Below are 15,172 nucleotides of genomic sequence, written 5' to 3'. Positions count from 1 at the left end.
ATCAACTAGTGGACTTTTGACAGCTTCAGGGCTTTTGTTAAAGCTACAGATATTTTATTTATTCATTGCATTTCTTCTTCATAGACAGCCAAGTTTTATCAGAAGCTCATCTTGTCTGTCGTTGGATTGGAATTTTTTATTTATTTATTTATTTATTAGAAATTACAATATATTGTGGGATCATTTGTTAAGGTTCATTGAACCCTGAGGTAGTGCTACACCACAAAAGACCACTAAGGCCAGAAGTGGAGCAGCGCTGCATGACCCACTAAGCCAACTGGAAGAGCTGCACCATGGGGCTCATTGCATTCCAAAGCTACAGTAGGGGTGTCTGTACAGTTGTGGCTGAAATCAGATCGTAATGCAAAATTCTGGCTGCTTTAGGTCAAGACATTGTATCTAGAGGCACTAGACTCATATTTCATGAGATATTTTCTAGCCCTTCGATAATTATATAAATTAATAACAATATCACAGGAACATTTTTGCTGGTTGATACTTTTTTTTCCTGAATTGGATAACTGAACAATTCCACGTAGATATTATGTCACATGACATTATTTTCTGCTCTCATACATAGGCTCTGATAAAGATGGAGGAGGAATGGTCAACGGTGATGTTTGAGGTGATGCCTTATAAGGAGACAGGGACTTACATCTTGAAGAGCCCAGACGAAGCTTCTCAGCTCCTGGATGACCACATTGTAATGACTCAGAGCATGGCCTTCTCCCCATATAAAAAACCCTTTGAGGAGAGAATCAGCAAATGGGAAAGTAAATTAAAAATGACACAGGTAAGCCAATAATCCTGCAGGTATGATTCTGAAATCCACAAGATGAGGTACCTTTGGATGTTTGTTTAGTTGTAGGTGTCTACACCAAAAACAGTACCTAAAAGTCTTTGTGTGACTGTGGTATTCTGCTGGTAGGAAGTATTAGAAGAGTGGCTCATCTGTCAGCGGTCGTGGCTGTACATGGAACCTATTTTCAGCTCTGATGACATCAACCGGCAGCTGCCTGTGGAAGGAAAGAGGTATCTGACCATGGAGCGCACCTGGAGGAAGATCATGAAGGCTGCCCATGATAACAATAAGGTGAGCATGGTCAGACTACTTAATCATACTATTTTTGATTTGTCAGTGGTTCACCAAAGAATTGAGATGTGATTGTCTTTATGAGTCCAGGTGATTGAGGTGTGTCCTGAACCACGTTTATTGGCCAGTCTCAAAGACTGTAACAATTTACTGGAACTTGTTCAGAAAGGACTGAGTGAATACCTGGAGACCAAACGAAGTGCCTTCCCCAGGTAAAAATGACACATTTTTATGGTTTTATTAAACAATTGGCAAGGACTAGCCTTCGTACTTCTGCTCAATTTCAGTTCGCTTCTGTACTCAGTCTGAGATATCAAACCAGCTCCCAGATTTCCTCTGGCTCTGCACCAGCCATCCAATCAATGAACAGAGGGTGGGCTGAGAGCCGTGACGTAGATGCTAAACTAAGCATAAGCGCTGAATTTAATATTGCAGTTTAGGTTAGGGAAATCGAAAACGACAGCGGACATAGAGACACGGGATGCTATTCGCTCTGTTGTGGAGAATATTCTCGGCATTTGCCAACTGAAGCCCGAACAAGAAGACTGTTTGTTTCACATTTTGAATGGAGGTGATTTTGTGGCCCTACTCCTAAAAGCCGGCACATAACACACGTCATAACCATAGACTGTATAAAAATGTGGATGTAGTGTCTGTGACGTCACCTATAGGTTTCCGAAGAGTGTTTTTGAAACCAAAAGTGGGCGAAGCGTGCCGTAGCCATCTTGGCAGCGCGTAACTCTGGGGTAATCAAAAATTGTCAAAAAGGCGGGAGCTGGTTGCTGAAGCCACGCCCACCTAGCATGCGCCAGTGGTTAAAGCACTCTAGTGGCCAAGCCCTTAATTATGCAGAACTTTAAGGCTTAATATAATTTTAACGGATGAGTAATAAAAAAATTCACCCCCCTCACAGTTGTCATGAAGGGTAAAATTAGCTATGTAGACCAAAATAATTTTTTGCACAAGGCTGTAAAGGCTGTAATTTTTTCTGCTGTAAAGTTGGGCATTTTAACATTGGGAGTCTATGGGATTGACTCCCTTTTGCAGCCAGCCTGGCTGCTTCAACACTAACTGCGGTTACTGAAACCACAACTTCTTTCTTTGCGTGAACATTTGGGCGGCATTACACAAATATTTCCACATAGTGGCGTAGACATGTGGGGTCATGTTTGAACGAGTCGTTTTAGGGGGGCGTGGCAGAGTCTTAAATTTTATAAAGAATATCTCTTTGGATTTGAGACTTTAGTCTATGCAACTTTACAGATCTTCTTCATGCACCAAAAGCTTGCAACACTCCAATGAGAAAAGAAAATTTTAAATAGCATCATATGACCCCTTTAAGAACCCTCTTGTTTTCTGGTTGTAGATTTTACTTTTTATCAGATGATGAGTTGCTGGAGATTTTATCTCAGACTAAAGATCCAACAGCAGTCCAGCCACATCTCCGCAAATGCTTTGAGAACGTTGCCCGGGTGAGTCCTTTTTTGCATACAACAGGTCTTGTTTGCTGTAATATGTTTACGATATTACTAGCATGGCAGAAAATAACGTTTTGGTTTATATAATACTGTGGATCTAAGGTCATAAGTAGCACAGGTATATTTGTAGCAATAGTCAACAATACATTGTATAGGTTAAAATGACAGATTTTTATTTTATGCCAGAAATCATTAGGTTATCAAGTAAAGATCATGTACCATGAAAATATTTTATTTATTTTATTTATTTTTGCTTAGTAATATGCATTGCAAAGAAGTTCATTTGTACAACTTTAAAGGCGATGTTCTCAATATTTAGATGTTTTTGCACCCTCAAATTCCCGATTTGCAAACCATTGTATCTCAACCATAAATCAATGGAAAGCTTATTTGTTCAGCTTTCATATGATGCATAAATCTCAATTAAAAAAAACTGCCACTTATGACTGGTTTTGTGGTCCAGGCCCACCACATATACTGTAGTGTTCAATTAATGTCAGAAATTCTGAAATCTGTTGTACAACATGTAGCTCAAGTTCCAGTCAGATCTGCTGATCACACACATGTACTCTGCTGAGGGAGAGGAAGTCCAGTTGTCTGTCCCGGTGTCTCCTTCTGGGAATGTGGAGCATTGGTTGCGGGAAGTGGAGAACTCCATGAAGGCCAGTGTAAGAGACAACATTAGTCGTTCACTGCAAGCCTATGTAGAGGTAAGTGTTGTTTCTTAAGTCAGTGATTTTTAACAAAGTGCATAGCTAAAACATCTTTTTTGTTTGTTTGTTTTATGTAAATGGCCCTTTAATCAGTATGAATCACCATAGATTTACAAAATGCACTAGATTTTTTGTTACAGCCTAAATACAATGTCTCTTATAATAACAAGTAGTTTATGTTGTCAGTGAATGTTTTGATATGAAGTCTCAACTCTGCAGCGTCCTCGTACAGAGTGGGTGTTGTCCTGGCCTGGTCAGGTGGTGATCGCTGGCTGTCAAACATTTTGGACCCAAGAGGTGTCAGAGTCTCTGGATAAGGGAGACCTTGCAGATCGGCTTTATCCACAGCTACAGACACAGGCACGTACTGTTTACAACAGTGCAAAAAATTCAATTCCTGGGGATGTTTTGTGCAGTACAATATTGTAAATTATGATTAGGAAACATTGGATCTAAGTTAAAGTGTGTGTTTGTATATGTCCAAACAGTTGGGAGATTTGGTGCAGCTGGTGCGTGGTCGTCTGTCAAAGATGCAGCGGATGGTACTCTCAGCACTCATTGTGATTGAAGTGCATGCTAAAGATGTGGCAGCAAAGCTGGTTGAGGAGAAAGTGTCCAGTGTCAATGACTTTGAGTGGATCAGTCAACTGAGGTTATACAATATAAAATCTAAATATATGTAAATTGTAACATTTTGATAGTAGTCTTGTAAAGTGTGTATGTGTGTGTGTGTATATATATATATATATATATATATATATATATATATATATATATATATATATATATATATATATTAGAGAGAGAGAGAGATCAGTTTACTGTACATGTGTTAGTGTTTGTGTTTTCATAGATATTACTGGCGTGATGACCTGTACATCAGAGCAGTGAATGCTGAGTTCTTGTATGGTTATGAGTACCTTGGTAACTCAGGACGACTTGTTATCACTCCATTGACAGACAGGTGACATTTAGAAAACAGAACAACAGTTATATGTAGCTGTACATATGCTCAAAGAAAAGTATTTTACAGGATGCTTTCTTTGTTAGAAATTAAAATGATATACAGTATTTGCCCATAACACAGGTGCTACCTCACCCTGACTGGTGCGCTTCACTTAAAGTTTGGAGGTGCCCCGGCAGGCCCTGCGGGTACAGGAAAGACAGAGACTACTAAAGACCTGGGCAAAGCTCTGGCCATCCAGACTGTAGTTTTTAACTGCTCTGATCAGCTGGACTTCATAGCCATGGGCAAGTTCCTCAAAGGCTTAGCTAGTTCAGGGGCCTGGGCCTGCTTTGATGAATTCAATCGAATTGATGTGGAGGTTTTATCAGTTGTGGCTCAACAAATCACAACCATCCAAAAAGCCCAACAGCAAAGAGTGAGTAAAATCACACACTTGAGGCCTACTGTTTAAACACTATAATATGTGCATGGTAAGGACAGAAGGGAAGTGTTTTTATATTTTATTTATTTAATAAATAAATAAAATACTTTTATCATACATCATATCTAGTAAATTATTTTTTAATTCTTATCCTTATTTTTATTTATTTATCTAGAAAATCATGAAAATGAATGGTAAAAATGTGTGGAAAACCTGATGTCCTGTTTGTTGTGTTCAGGTGAAGAGATTTGTATTTGAAGGCATGGAAATCCCTCTTGTTCCATCCTGTGCAGTCTTCATCACTATGAATCCTGGTTATGCTGGTCGAACTGAACTACCAGATAATTTAAAGGTAATTGAAATGTATGGAATTCCTCAGTAGCAATGTAAAAGGTCAAAATAAAAAAAGACTGATTGATAACATATTGTATGTGTTCCTTAGGCTCTATTCCGTCCTGTGGCAATGATGATCCCTGATTACGCCATGATAGCAGAGATCTCTCTTTACTCATTCGGCTTCAGTGATGCCAAATTCTTGTCCAAAAAAATCACCAGCACATTCAAACTGTCCTCAGAACAGCTCAGCTCACAGGTTTGACTTTTGTGGCATGAGTGCAGCTATGTTTTGAGGGGGAATTTCATATAGAAAAGTCAGACAAGAAGAATGAAAAAGAAAAATACACTTTGCTTGCTTCTGTTTGTTCTTCAGACTTCATCTATTTGTTTTATGTGAAATTCACTTTGTTGCATGTTGTCAATTAGGACCACTATGATTTTGGGATGAGAGCTGTAAAAACTGTGATCTCTGCCGCTGGAAACTTGAAGAGGGAAAATCCTGATATGAATGAGGTTTGATGATACACAATATTTGTATGCATGTTTGCTCTGCAGTATTCTACAAAGTTATTGATTTTTTTTTTCTGCAATTGAATCTCTTCTTAAAGTACCACAGATATATAACCATCTACTGCTGAACGAATTGTATTATTTATGCAGGAGCTGATATGCCTGCAGGCCATCAGAGATGTCAATGTACCAAAGTTCCTTCAGGACGACCTCAAGCTCTTCAATGGCATTGTGTCAGACCTCTTCCCCAAGATCCGTGAAGAGCCAATAGACTATGGTACCCTAGAAGAGTCCATCAGGAAGGTCTGTGCAATCAAATGCCTTAAAGATGTGGATGGTGAGTGTGCAGTAGAATCATGTGATTTATAAGAAAACAATAGTAAATCATATTTCTTACCGAACTGATTATGTACAATTGGTAGAATTACTATCAGTTAGTGCTAAATATTTTTTATGTCTATGTGCTCCAGCACTATAATTTGGAGGGGAAATCATATTGAAAGCTAAACTGGTTAGTCAGCAAATTAATTGTTTGTGTTTTTCATGTCTTGCAGGGTTTATAACCAAGTGTATTCAATTATATGAGACCACTGTAGTCAGACACGGTCTAATGTTGGTAGGACCATCAGGCTCTGGTAAAACAAAGGTAAGCGGCAACAAAAATGGCAAATTCTAATTTTGGAATTCACTTATTTGCACTCTAACATACTTACAGTGTTATGAAGTCCTGGGAACAGCAATGACCGCCCTGAAAGGCCAACCCTCAGTTAGTGGAGGAGAATATGAGTCTGTACAGACCTACATACTCAACCCCAAATCCATCACTATGGGGCAGCTTTATGGAGAATTTGATCAGCTTACTCATGAATGGTGAGTGCACTCTGAATTTACTGTAATAACAGTGCTGTACAGGTTGTCTGGTTGCGCTTTGTTGACCTGAGTTTATATTATCCAATTTTGGTATAACTGGATGCAAAATTCACTTTTACATGGTGTTTGCATATTATCAGTGTGTGGACACAACCACTCTACAATAATAAAAATCCATTCACTACTTGTTTCCCCAATTTTCCCCCAAAAAAACTAAACCATCTCAATTATCAAGCTGTTTTGGGTTTCTGAGCGGTATGATGTCATGGACTGTCCATCAGACAGTTGTAAGCTGTGTTTTAATTATTTATTTATTTTCTGAATACACAAAAAACGGAAGAGAGGGGTGGGGTGAGCAATAACTCATTATCATTTAAAGAGACATGCACCAAAATGGATTGCTGTGAACATAGCTGCTTCTGACAAGGTACAAAGGAATTGTTTTAGATGACTATTGGGGAATTTTCACCAAAGTGTGTTGCAGATATTTCATGAAGACCCTAAAGTAATAAATTGGCATCCGATGCCCCCTTAAAGATCTCGCAAGAAATACAAATAAAGGTTGTTAAAAGGACACAAACTGTTAAATTACAGGACAGATGGTATACTGTCTTGTCTCATTCGGGATGGAGCTGCCTCTATGGACCAGGAGAAGAAGTGGTACATGTTTGATGGACCTGTGGATGCTGTGTGGATCGAGAATTTGAACACGGTTCTGGATGACAACAAGAAACTGTGTCTAAGCTCTGGAGAGATCATCAAACTCTCTGACGTATGAGAATTTCTGCTAATAGCTCTGTTTTGTACCTCCTTTGTGTAAATATAATAATAATTTTCTATTTTTCTTGTTGGCCCTCAGGTGATGACCATGATGTTTGAGGTGCAGGATTTGGCAGTGGCATCTCCTGCCACGGTTTCTCGCTGTGGCATGGTATATCTTGAGCCCAGTATTCTGGGTCTGACTCCATTCACAGAATGTTGGCTATGCACAATCCCTGACATGTTTCAGCCCTACACAGATCAGCTCAACTCTCTCTTCACTAGGTTCTTACAGGTGATCGGTCCTGTAGTATTTAGTTTATATGGTCTACAGCCTGATCAAAATCTGTTGATCATATAAAAGTGAACATATTGTAAGGTATGTAGTTCATTGTCTATCAAGGTTTTGAGATGTTGTTTTGTGCTGCCTCAGGACTCCATCCAATTTGTCAGAAAATCAGTGAAGGAGGTGATCACCTCCATGGACAGCAATCTTACCTGCTCTCTGCTCAAACTGATGGACTGTTTCTTTCAGCCCTTCATCCCACGGGAGGTCAGAGAATTTCTTAGTGTTACAGTGGTTAAACTAATTTATTCATGGCTAAACTGAATTTTGTGTGTGTGGTCAGGGTAAGAAGCCCCCTTCCCAGGAGAAACTGTCTCGGCTGCAGGAGCTGATTGAGCCCTGGTTTATCTTTTCACTCATATGGAGTGTTGGAGCTACAGGAGACGCTGCCAGCTGCCAACGTTTCAGTTCTTGGCTCAGGGGCAAGATGGTTGAAGAAAAGGTCAATAGTAGCATAACATTTATCATGAAGCTCAGTGCTATCAGCAATTTGCATCTGTAGATAATTAAACTGAAGAGCCACAGAGCATTCAAATAGTTGTATTGCTTTTTGTAAGTTTATTCATTCAGAGCTGCATTTTGCAAACCTTGTTTATTTGTTTTTCAGGTCCAACTGGGTTTCCCTGAGGAAGGACTAGTATACGATTACAATTTAGACGATGCAGGAATAAGTTGTTTTGATGAGGAGGAGGAGGAGGATGGAAAAGAGAGGAAGGTGAGAATGTTTTCTTGAATATTTTAATTAATTTACAAACCATTTTTGAGATATACTTTTGATTAAAAGAAATTAAATAATTTTCAAATGCTTCAGGTTCAGTGGGTCAATTGGATGAAATATGCCCAGGAAGTGGTCATCACCCCAGAAACTAGCTACTCTGACATCATTGTGCCCACAGTTGACACTGTTCGCATGTCCTTCCTGATAGACATGCTGCTTTCCAATAAGAAGCCTGTGGGTAGTTTTGACTCTCAGTCTACATGCAGTCATGTTAATGTCATGTGCATGTGCTGCTAAGCTTGTTTCCTCTTTTGATTTATCAGGTATTGTGCATTGGGCCAACTGGCACAGGAAAGACCCTGACAATATCAGACAAGCTTCTCAAGAACATGCCTGCTGAATACATCACTCACTTCCTAATGTTCTCTGCTCGCACCTCCGCCAACCAGACTCAAGACTATATCGACAGCAAACTTGACAGAAGGTTCTTCCCGTCTCTTCCTTTCATCAGTCTGTTACTGCTAATTTTTTTCTCTGTACATATTACTAGATTTTTAGCATATACATATACTTACTTGCAGACGTAAAGGTGTGTTTGGGCCTCCTTTGGGAAAATATTTTATTTTCTTTATTGATGATCTTAACATGCCCATGCTGGAAACATACGGAGCTCAGCCTCCCATTGAACTGCTGCGCCAGTGGATGGATCACGGAGGCTGGTATGACAGAAAACAGATAGGTATGTTTAAAAGTTGGGTCAGTCTGTTTTTTATTTTTTATGAATGCTTTTATTCAACAAAGATGCATTAAAGTGATCAAAAGCAACAGAAAGATTTCTATTTCACATAAATACTATAGTTTTGGTCATTCTGTTCATCAAAGAATCCATGGTTTCCTCAAACATATTAAGGAGCATTCCTACAAAAATACTTTGTACAAACTCTGATTCATCCTCTGTGCTTATAAGGGACCTTTAAAAACCTTGTTGACATAAACTTTGCGTGTGCCATGGGCCCTCCTGGTGGTGGCAGGAACCCCATCACTCAGCGCTTCACACGCCACTTCAACTTCCTGTCCTTCCCTGAAATGGAGGACGCCAGCAAGAAGAAGATCTTTTCCACCATCCTGGGGAGCTGGATGGGTGAGTGACAGTCATCATGTGGGCATCTAGATATGAATGTATTTCAATGTGGGTATTCAACAGGAAACATCTGTCATAAGCTTTGGTCGCATTTTGACTGATGCTTTGATTTATTGATTTATTTTTTTACAGATGGAAATATGAGTAAAAAGGACCCAGGCAGTAAGCTTGATACAGGGAGAGAAACAGAAAGATAGACAGAGAGAACGAAGAGAAAGACTAAACCACTAAATGTCAAATTTCTTATTGATATTTACAAATATAAGTTACTGATATATTTCTGAAAAGATAAATACTGAGCTTATATTGACATACTGTATATTGCAGAATGGGTTTTCTCACACAAACTCTTTTTGCATCTATGATTTCTAGAGAAAGTTCCAGAAATCAAACCTTTTAATGAGCCACTAGTAGATGCCACCATCAGGGTGTACTCCACTCTTACCTCTGCTCTCCTACCCACACCTGCTAAATCCCACTATACGTTCAACCTGAGGGACCTCTCAAAAGTCTTCCAGGGCATCCTGATGGCAGAGGCTGTGAAAATAGAGGTACCACCATTAATAAGTCTCAGTTTTCTAGATATGTCATGTGTTATCTATTCCACCTATTCTTAACCATAAGGCCGCGGCCCACCCTTGGGCCGTGAGCGCCACCTGGAGGGCCGCAAAAAACTTTACGTTTTTCACCTGTGGGCGCGAGGGCCGCGGGAACAAACAAGTTATCAATTGAAGACACCAGAATATCCACTGTTATCCATGAGACAGTTACAATACACCATCCCACCACTAGTGGCAGTAATGCCTCAGTTGTTTAACAAGCGCTAATAAGCAGAAGAAGACACTCAGTCAACCGTAGCCTGTAGCAAAAGTTATGCCTGTTTCACCCAGGCGGCAAGGAAGTCGACCGGAAGTTGAAGTCGGCCACGTGCCGCCATCTTGTAGCAGAACTTCACTTGCGTTAGCATTCCCATTGACTCCCATTCATTTTGGCGTCACTTTGACAGCGAATAACTTTACATCTGAGGCGTTTAAAGACTCCGTTTGTCCATTATTTATTTCTAAAGATACACGAAAATGTATAAAGGGCTCCATTACCTTCTATGTTACATTATGGCCCCGTAGAAACAGTTTTTGTAAAAATAGGCTAACGATTGCGTCATAACCACTCGACTCTGTGTCGCATTACCGTACAGACAGGAGGAGAAGCTCGCAGGCAATTAACTTAATATGGCGTACTGGCGTTACATTTTAAAATACTATACAAAATAATTAATCAGAATACTTACTCCTGCTCACTCATGCCAAAGAACTCGCCGCTCAAGCTCGCCGTCTCTGCAAGATTAACGATGGCAGTTTTCACGCACAGCTACTAGAAGATTTACATCTGTCAGACAGGTTGCTGACGTCATCAAGCTTAGTTTGAGTCTGCGCGTCAGAAACTGAAGTGCTAAAAAACGCTAAAAATGGGCTTCACTTGTCTCAATTGAGTTCCAATGGGGTCGCTGTGTCCATTTCTTTTACTGTCTATGGTTTCACCCCTGATTTCCACTGCACACCTCTGTGACGCGCTACGGCTCCGACGCGGCTACAGGAGCTGATCGCTGTCACTCTAGTCTATGCTTGTGTTTACAACAGACGCTCAGCGGCACTTTTCAAAATCATCGCAGAAATAGCTTTCTGCACCGCTTCGCTAAAGATAGGCACCTAGTCTATTTCTGACGCACCCCGTGTCCAAACCGCACAGCAAATACAAAATAGGGGTAAAAAAATTGTGCATATCAAAATAAACACCCTGTGCAGACTCCCAATCGTATTTCACATTACTATATTCATGCTAGGAGGCCAGAAATAGATGACAAGAGGTTCATTCTTAAAGTTGAAAAACCTCACATTATTATATGACATCACAGATCCTTTTTACAAGGACAATTAAAAAAAGGAAGTGGTGTGGAGTTTAACTGCAGGAGTTGCATGACTGGAATAAACATAATTAAACCGTTATTAACATTTTTATATAATAAAAATTTTATAACATAATTAACATTTAGCCAACCATGTTAGATCACACAGAAATCAAGAAAAACAATGTTGGACCATAGACTGTAGTGTTGGACAGGCAAATCACGTGGTCTCGCAAATCCTACTTTATTTTATATAAATGTTTTTTTTTTGTAAGTAAAATCTGTCAAATCTTACTGATGTTTTGTGTTAATATGCCTGACTTGAGCTTTTTAATTTTGTTCTTGATGCAGATTGATTTGTTCCTTGAATTGTTGTGTGTTTGACATCTTGTTGTATGTGCAGGTTTCTATACACATGAATAATAAACTGTTAAACTGCAAGTGGATTTCATTTAGTTATTGAATACAAATCAAACCAAGGCTGAGACCATTAAACCAATAAAGTGCTAATATTTGATTGGGCCCTGGGCCACTTTGTACTGTAAAATTTGGGCCCCGACATCAAAAAGGTTAAGAACCTCTGATCTATTCAAATCTTCATAATAATCTTTTGTATCATCTCTGTTTCCTCAGAATAAAATACAGTTATTGCAGCTTTGGTATCATGAGAGCTGCAGGGTGTTCCAGGATCGACTGGTCAGTGATGAGGACAGGAAGTGGTTTGACCAGCTCCTCCACACTCACATACAGGAGTTTGGGTGCAAGATTGAGGAGGTGGTCCCATACCAGCCAGTCCTATATGGGGACTTCATGTTCCCTGGGGCTGTCAAGGTCTACCGGCTGATTGAAGATAAAGAAAAGGTACAAGGCTTATATTGCCTTGTATTGATTCGTTTACATGTTACTGGTGCTTGCTTCACATATCAATAATGCCTCAAATTATGTGGATATATTACATTTCTGTGTTATTCAGTGTTATTTTATTTTGAGTGATATACTATTAGAGCATATATATAAAGCATTTGAAGCGGATCAAAAAAGTTCATCATAGTTGCGCTAAGACAAGAATGGGTATTGTTTTTGTTTTAGGACAACTTTGATGAAAACTTTTGATATCAAATATATATATATATATATATATATATATATATATATATATATATATATATATATATATTTATATATGATATCAAAAGTTTATATAGTGTGTGTTTATTAAGATTTTGTTTTTAATTTATTTATTGCAACTGTTTTAGTACTTTAAACAAAAATTAGAACTGTTGCCTTGACGAGTTTTTTTATATATTTAATTTATTTTCAGTTTATGTTCATTTTATTTCAAGTGATTTTTTTAACAGTAATAACCCTGGATCAGACTTTTGTGTGAGCAGCTACTCATTGTTAAAAAGTAACTTCACGCATTTTGCTTGCCTTGGCAAGTATTTAGCATAAAATAGTTGTTTTTAGAATCAAAAAGTTTTTTTTAAGTCTTGTTCTGTATCCACTAATACAGCTGGCCAGTGTGATGGAGGAGTACATGGATGATTATAACCAGACCAGCACCACTAAGATGAAGCTGGTGCTGTTCATGGACGCCATACAGCATGTGTGTCGTATCAGCCGCATCCTGCGCCAACCCCTGGGGAACGCTTTGCTGTTAGGAGTTGGTGGCAGTGGACGCCAGTCACTTACCAGGCTTGCGACACACATGTGAGAGCTAAAGAGTTGTTATGCTGAACTCTTAGAATATAAGTAGCATCACTAATGAGAGTCAGTTGAATAAGGCTTTATTTTATCAAAACCAGAAGTTACATTGACCCACCGAATTAAAACTATGTTTAAACCTAAACAATTTTGACATCAATACTTTTGTTAAAATTATCCTTGCCTGTAAACGTTTTGATCTGCCACTCATGTAGAACTGAAAAGAATTATGTCATGTCTGGAATACATACACGAGCAACGTTCAATATCAGTACCAACTATTTGAAAACATCTAATAAACTGTGACATATATAATACAAATACATCATTTGACAATAGACACAGTATTTATACACAAGGAAAAAAAATTGTCCAAATTATTGTTAGAATGTGTTTAAGGGGCAACATTTAAAATTAAGTAATAGCCAGATCTTAAACTTTTTAGTGAAAATGTCTTTATACATGGCCACCCACAAAGAAACAGTGTAAATCCTGCTATTATATCCCAGCATCAAAATGAACATTCAGACCTTCATTCATATGTCCATTTGAGAACCACCCAAAAGTGATAGACCAAATTAAAAACCTAATCTATGGCTTCCCTGTTGAACACAGATGTTTTGACTGTGACTGTCCTTATATTGTCAGAGCTGAATATGAGTGCTTCCAGATTGAACTCTCCAAGAACTATGGCTTCCTAGAGTGGAGAGAGGACATCAAAAGCATCATGCTAAAGGCTGGTCTGCAGAATGTGCAGATCACCTTCCTGTTTGTAGATACACAGGTGAGCTCATAGATTATGAACATTTTCACATTATATACCAGCTATACTGTTCGAAAGATTTTTATTAATGTTTATTAAAGAAGTCTCTTATGCTCGCTAAAGCTGTAAACACAAATAGTAAACACATTAATAAATTTAAAATGTAATTTATTCCGGTGTTAGCAAAGCTGAATTTACAGCAGCCATTACTCCAGTCTTCAGTGTCACATGATCCTTTAGGAATCTTCCTATGTTCCTTAAAGATTTACAGTGTCTGCATGAAAATCACATTGACACAAACAACAATTTGCTTTCCAAGTCTTTAATACTTTTGTTCTGTCTTACCTGCCGGTTTTCAGATTAAGAGTGAATCATTCCTGGAGGATGTGAATAACATCCTGAACTCAGGCGATGTGCCCAATCTTTATACTTCAGAGGAGCAGGAACGGATCCTGACTGCCATGAAACCTGTGGTTCAGGACATGGGCCAGCAGCCCACAAAAGCAAACCTCATGGCAGCCTACATCAAGAGAGTCCGTAGCAACATCCACACTGTTCTCTGCATGAGGTTTATCTTTATATTAATTTGATACGTCAGTGCTACAACTACATGGCTCAGAACTATTGCAGAGATCTAGTGTAAAGCTATATATTTTTTATTTTTTTTTATCTGTTGTCCCATTTGTTAGAATGATATCCCATAATATTTCAGCTTGAAACATACAGTAAACAGTTGGAAACTGAGTCTCAAGACCTCTGTTCTCTGTCTCCATCTACAGTCCAGTAGGGGAAGTGTTCCGGGCTCGCCTCAGGCAGTTCCCCTCACTGGTCAACTGCTGCACAATTGACTGGTTCAGCGCATGGCCGCAGGAGGCACTACAGTCTGTAGCAACATCTTTCCTCAATGAGCTTCCAGAACTGGAGGCCAGCCCTACGGCCATCCAAAGCCTGGTCAGTAAATGTGTGAGATATACATGTGTAAGTGCATACAAGATCGTAAAAATGACCTATTGTCTCTCTTTACAGGCACTGATGTGTGTTGAGATCCATCAAATGGTGTCCAGGAAGTGTGAGCAGTACATGGCTGAACTTTCCCGCTACAACTACGTCACTCCTAAGAGTTACCTGGAGCTCCTCAGTATTTTCTCATCTCTGATTGGCCAGAAGAAGCAGGAGCTACACAGCGCTCGACAGAGAATGAAAACAGGCCTGGATAAGGTGATTTAGGAAACGTCTTATTCTTCCTACACATTCTACATGATCTACAAACATGTTTCATGATTGTATGTGTATGTGTGTAGCTGCTGAGTACAGCAGAGGATGTGAGCAAGATGCAGGAAGAGTTGGAGATGATGAGGCCTCAGCTGGAGGAAGCAGCCAAGGACACTGTGATCACCATGGAGAAAATAAAAGTGAATAAAACAGCAAGAATAAATAGTTAGGAAGGCAA

The 15,172-nt window shown here is 39.2% G+C and overlaps 1 protein-coding gene across 1 annotated transcript in view; it reads left to right on the top strand.

The window, feature by feature from the left end:
* dnah1 (dynein, axonemal, heavy chain 1) overlaps positions 1–15,172 on the top strand; it is a 40,541-nt gene that overhangs the window by 12,652 nt on the left and 12,717 nt on the right. Inside the window, exons 22-53 of the mRNA XM_059537549.1 lie at positions 581–793; positions 929–1,093; positions 1,184–1,305; positions 2,460–2,565; positions 3,102–3,281; positions 3,504–3,644; positions 3,773–3,936; positions 4,138–4,248; positions 4,372–4,666; positions 4,911–5,024; positions 5,115–5,264; positions 5,435–5,521; positions 5,669–5,855; positions 6,073–6,164; positions 6,234–6,388; positions 6,983–7,160; positions 7,248–7,442; positions 7,581–7,700; positions 7,777–7,935; positions 8,101–8,208; positions 8,305–8,445; positions 8,535–8,695; positions 8,793–8,950; positions 9,179–9,352; positions 9,725–9,903; positions 11,889–12,116; positions 12,769–12,965; positions 13,608–13,743; positions 14,082–14,290; positions 14,502–14,673; positions 14,749–14,940; positions 15,024–15,134. Of these exons, the coding sequence (XP_059393532.1) occupies positions 581–793; positions 929–1,093; positions 1,184–1,305; positions 2,460–2,565; positions 3,102–3,281; positions 3,504–3,644; positions 3,773–3,936; positions 4,138–4,248; positions 4,372–4,666; positions 4,911–5,024; positions 5,115–5,264; positions 5,435–5,521; positions 5,669–5,855; positions 6,073–6,164; positions 6,234–6,388; positions 6,983–7,160; positions 7,248–7,442; positions 7,581–7,700; positions 7,777–7,935; positions 8,101–8,208; positions 8,305–8,445; positions 8,535–8,695; positions 8,793–8,950; positions 9,179–9,352; positions 9,725–9,903; positions 11,889–12,116; positions 12,769–12,965; positions 13,608–13,743; positions 14,082–14,290; positions 14,502–14,673; positions 14,749–14,940; positions 15,024–15,134 (5,100 nt within the window). The remainder of the gene's footprint in view (positions 1–580; positions 794–928; positions 1,094–1,183; positions 1,306–2,459; positions 2,566–3,101; positions 3,282–3,503; positions 3,645–3,772; positions 3,937–4,137; positions 4,249–4,371; positions 4,667–4,910; positions 5,025–5,114; positions 5,265–5,434; positions 5,522–5,668; positions 5,856–6,072; positions 6,165–6,233; positions 6,389–6,982; positions 7,161–7,247; positions 7,443–7,580; positions 7,701–7,776; positions 7,936–8,100; positions 8,209–8,304; positions 8,446–8,534; positions 8,696–8,792; positions 8,951–9,178; positions 9,353–9,724; positions 9,904–11,888; positions 12,117–12,768; positions 12,966–13,607; positions 13,744–14,081; positions 14,291–14,501; positions 14,674–14,748; positions 14,941–15,023; positions 15,135–15,172) is intronic.

Source organism: Carassius carassius, chromosome 44 (assembly GCF_963082965.1).
Source record: "Carassius carassius chromosome 44, fCarCar2.1, whole genome shotgun sequence".
Lineage (NCBI taxonomy): Eukaryota > Metazoa > Chordata > Actinopteri > Cypriniformes > Cyprinidae > Carassius > Carassius carassius.
The sequence above is the reverse complement of the archived record's forward strand: the minus strand, read 5'-3'. Positions and strand labels throughout refer to the sequence as shown.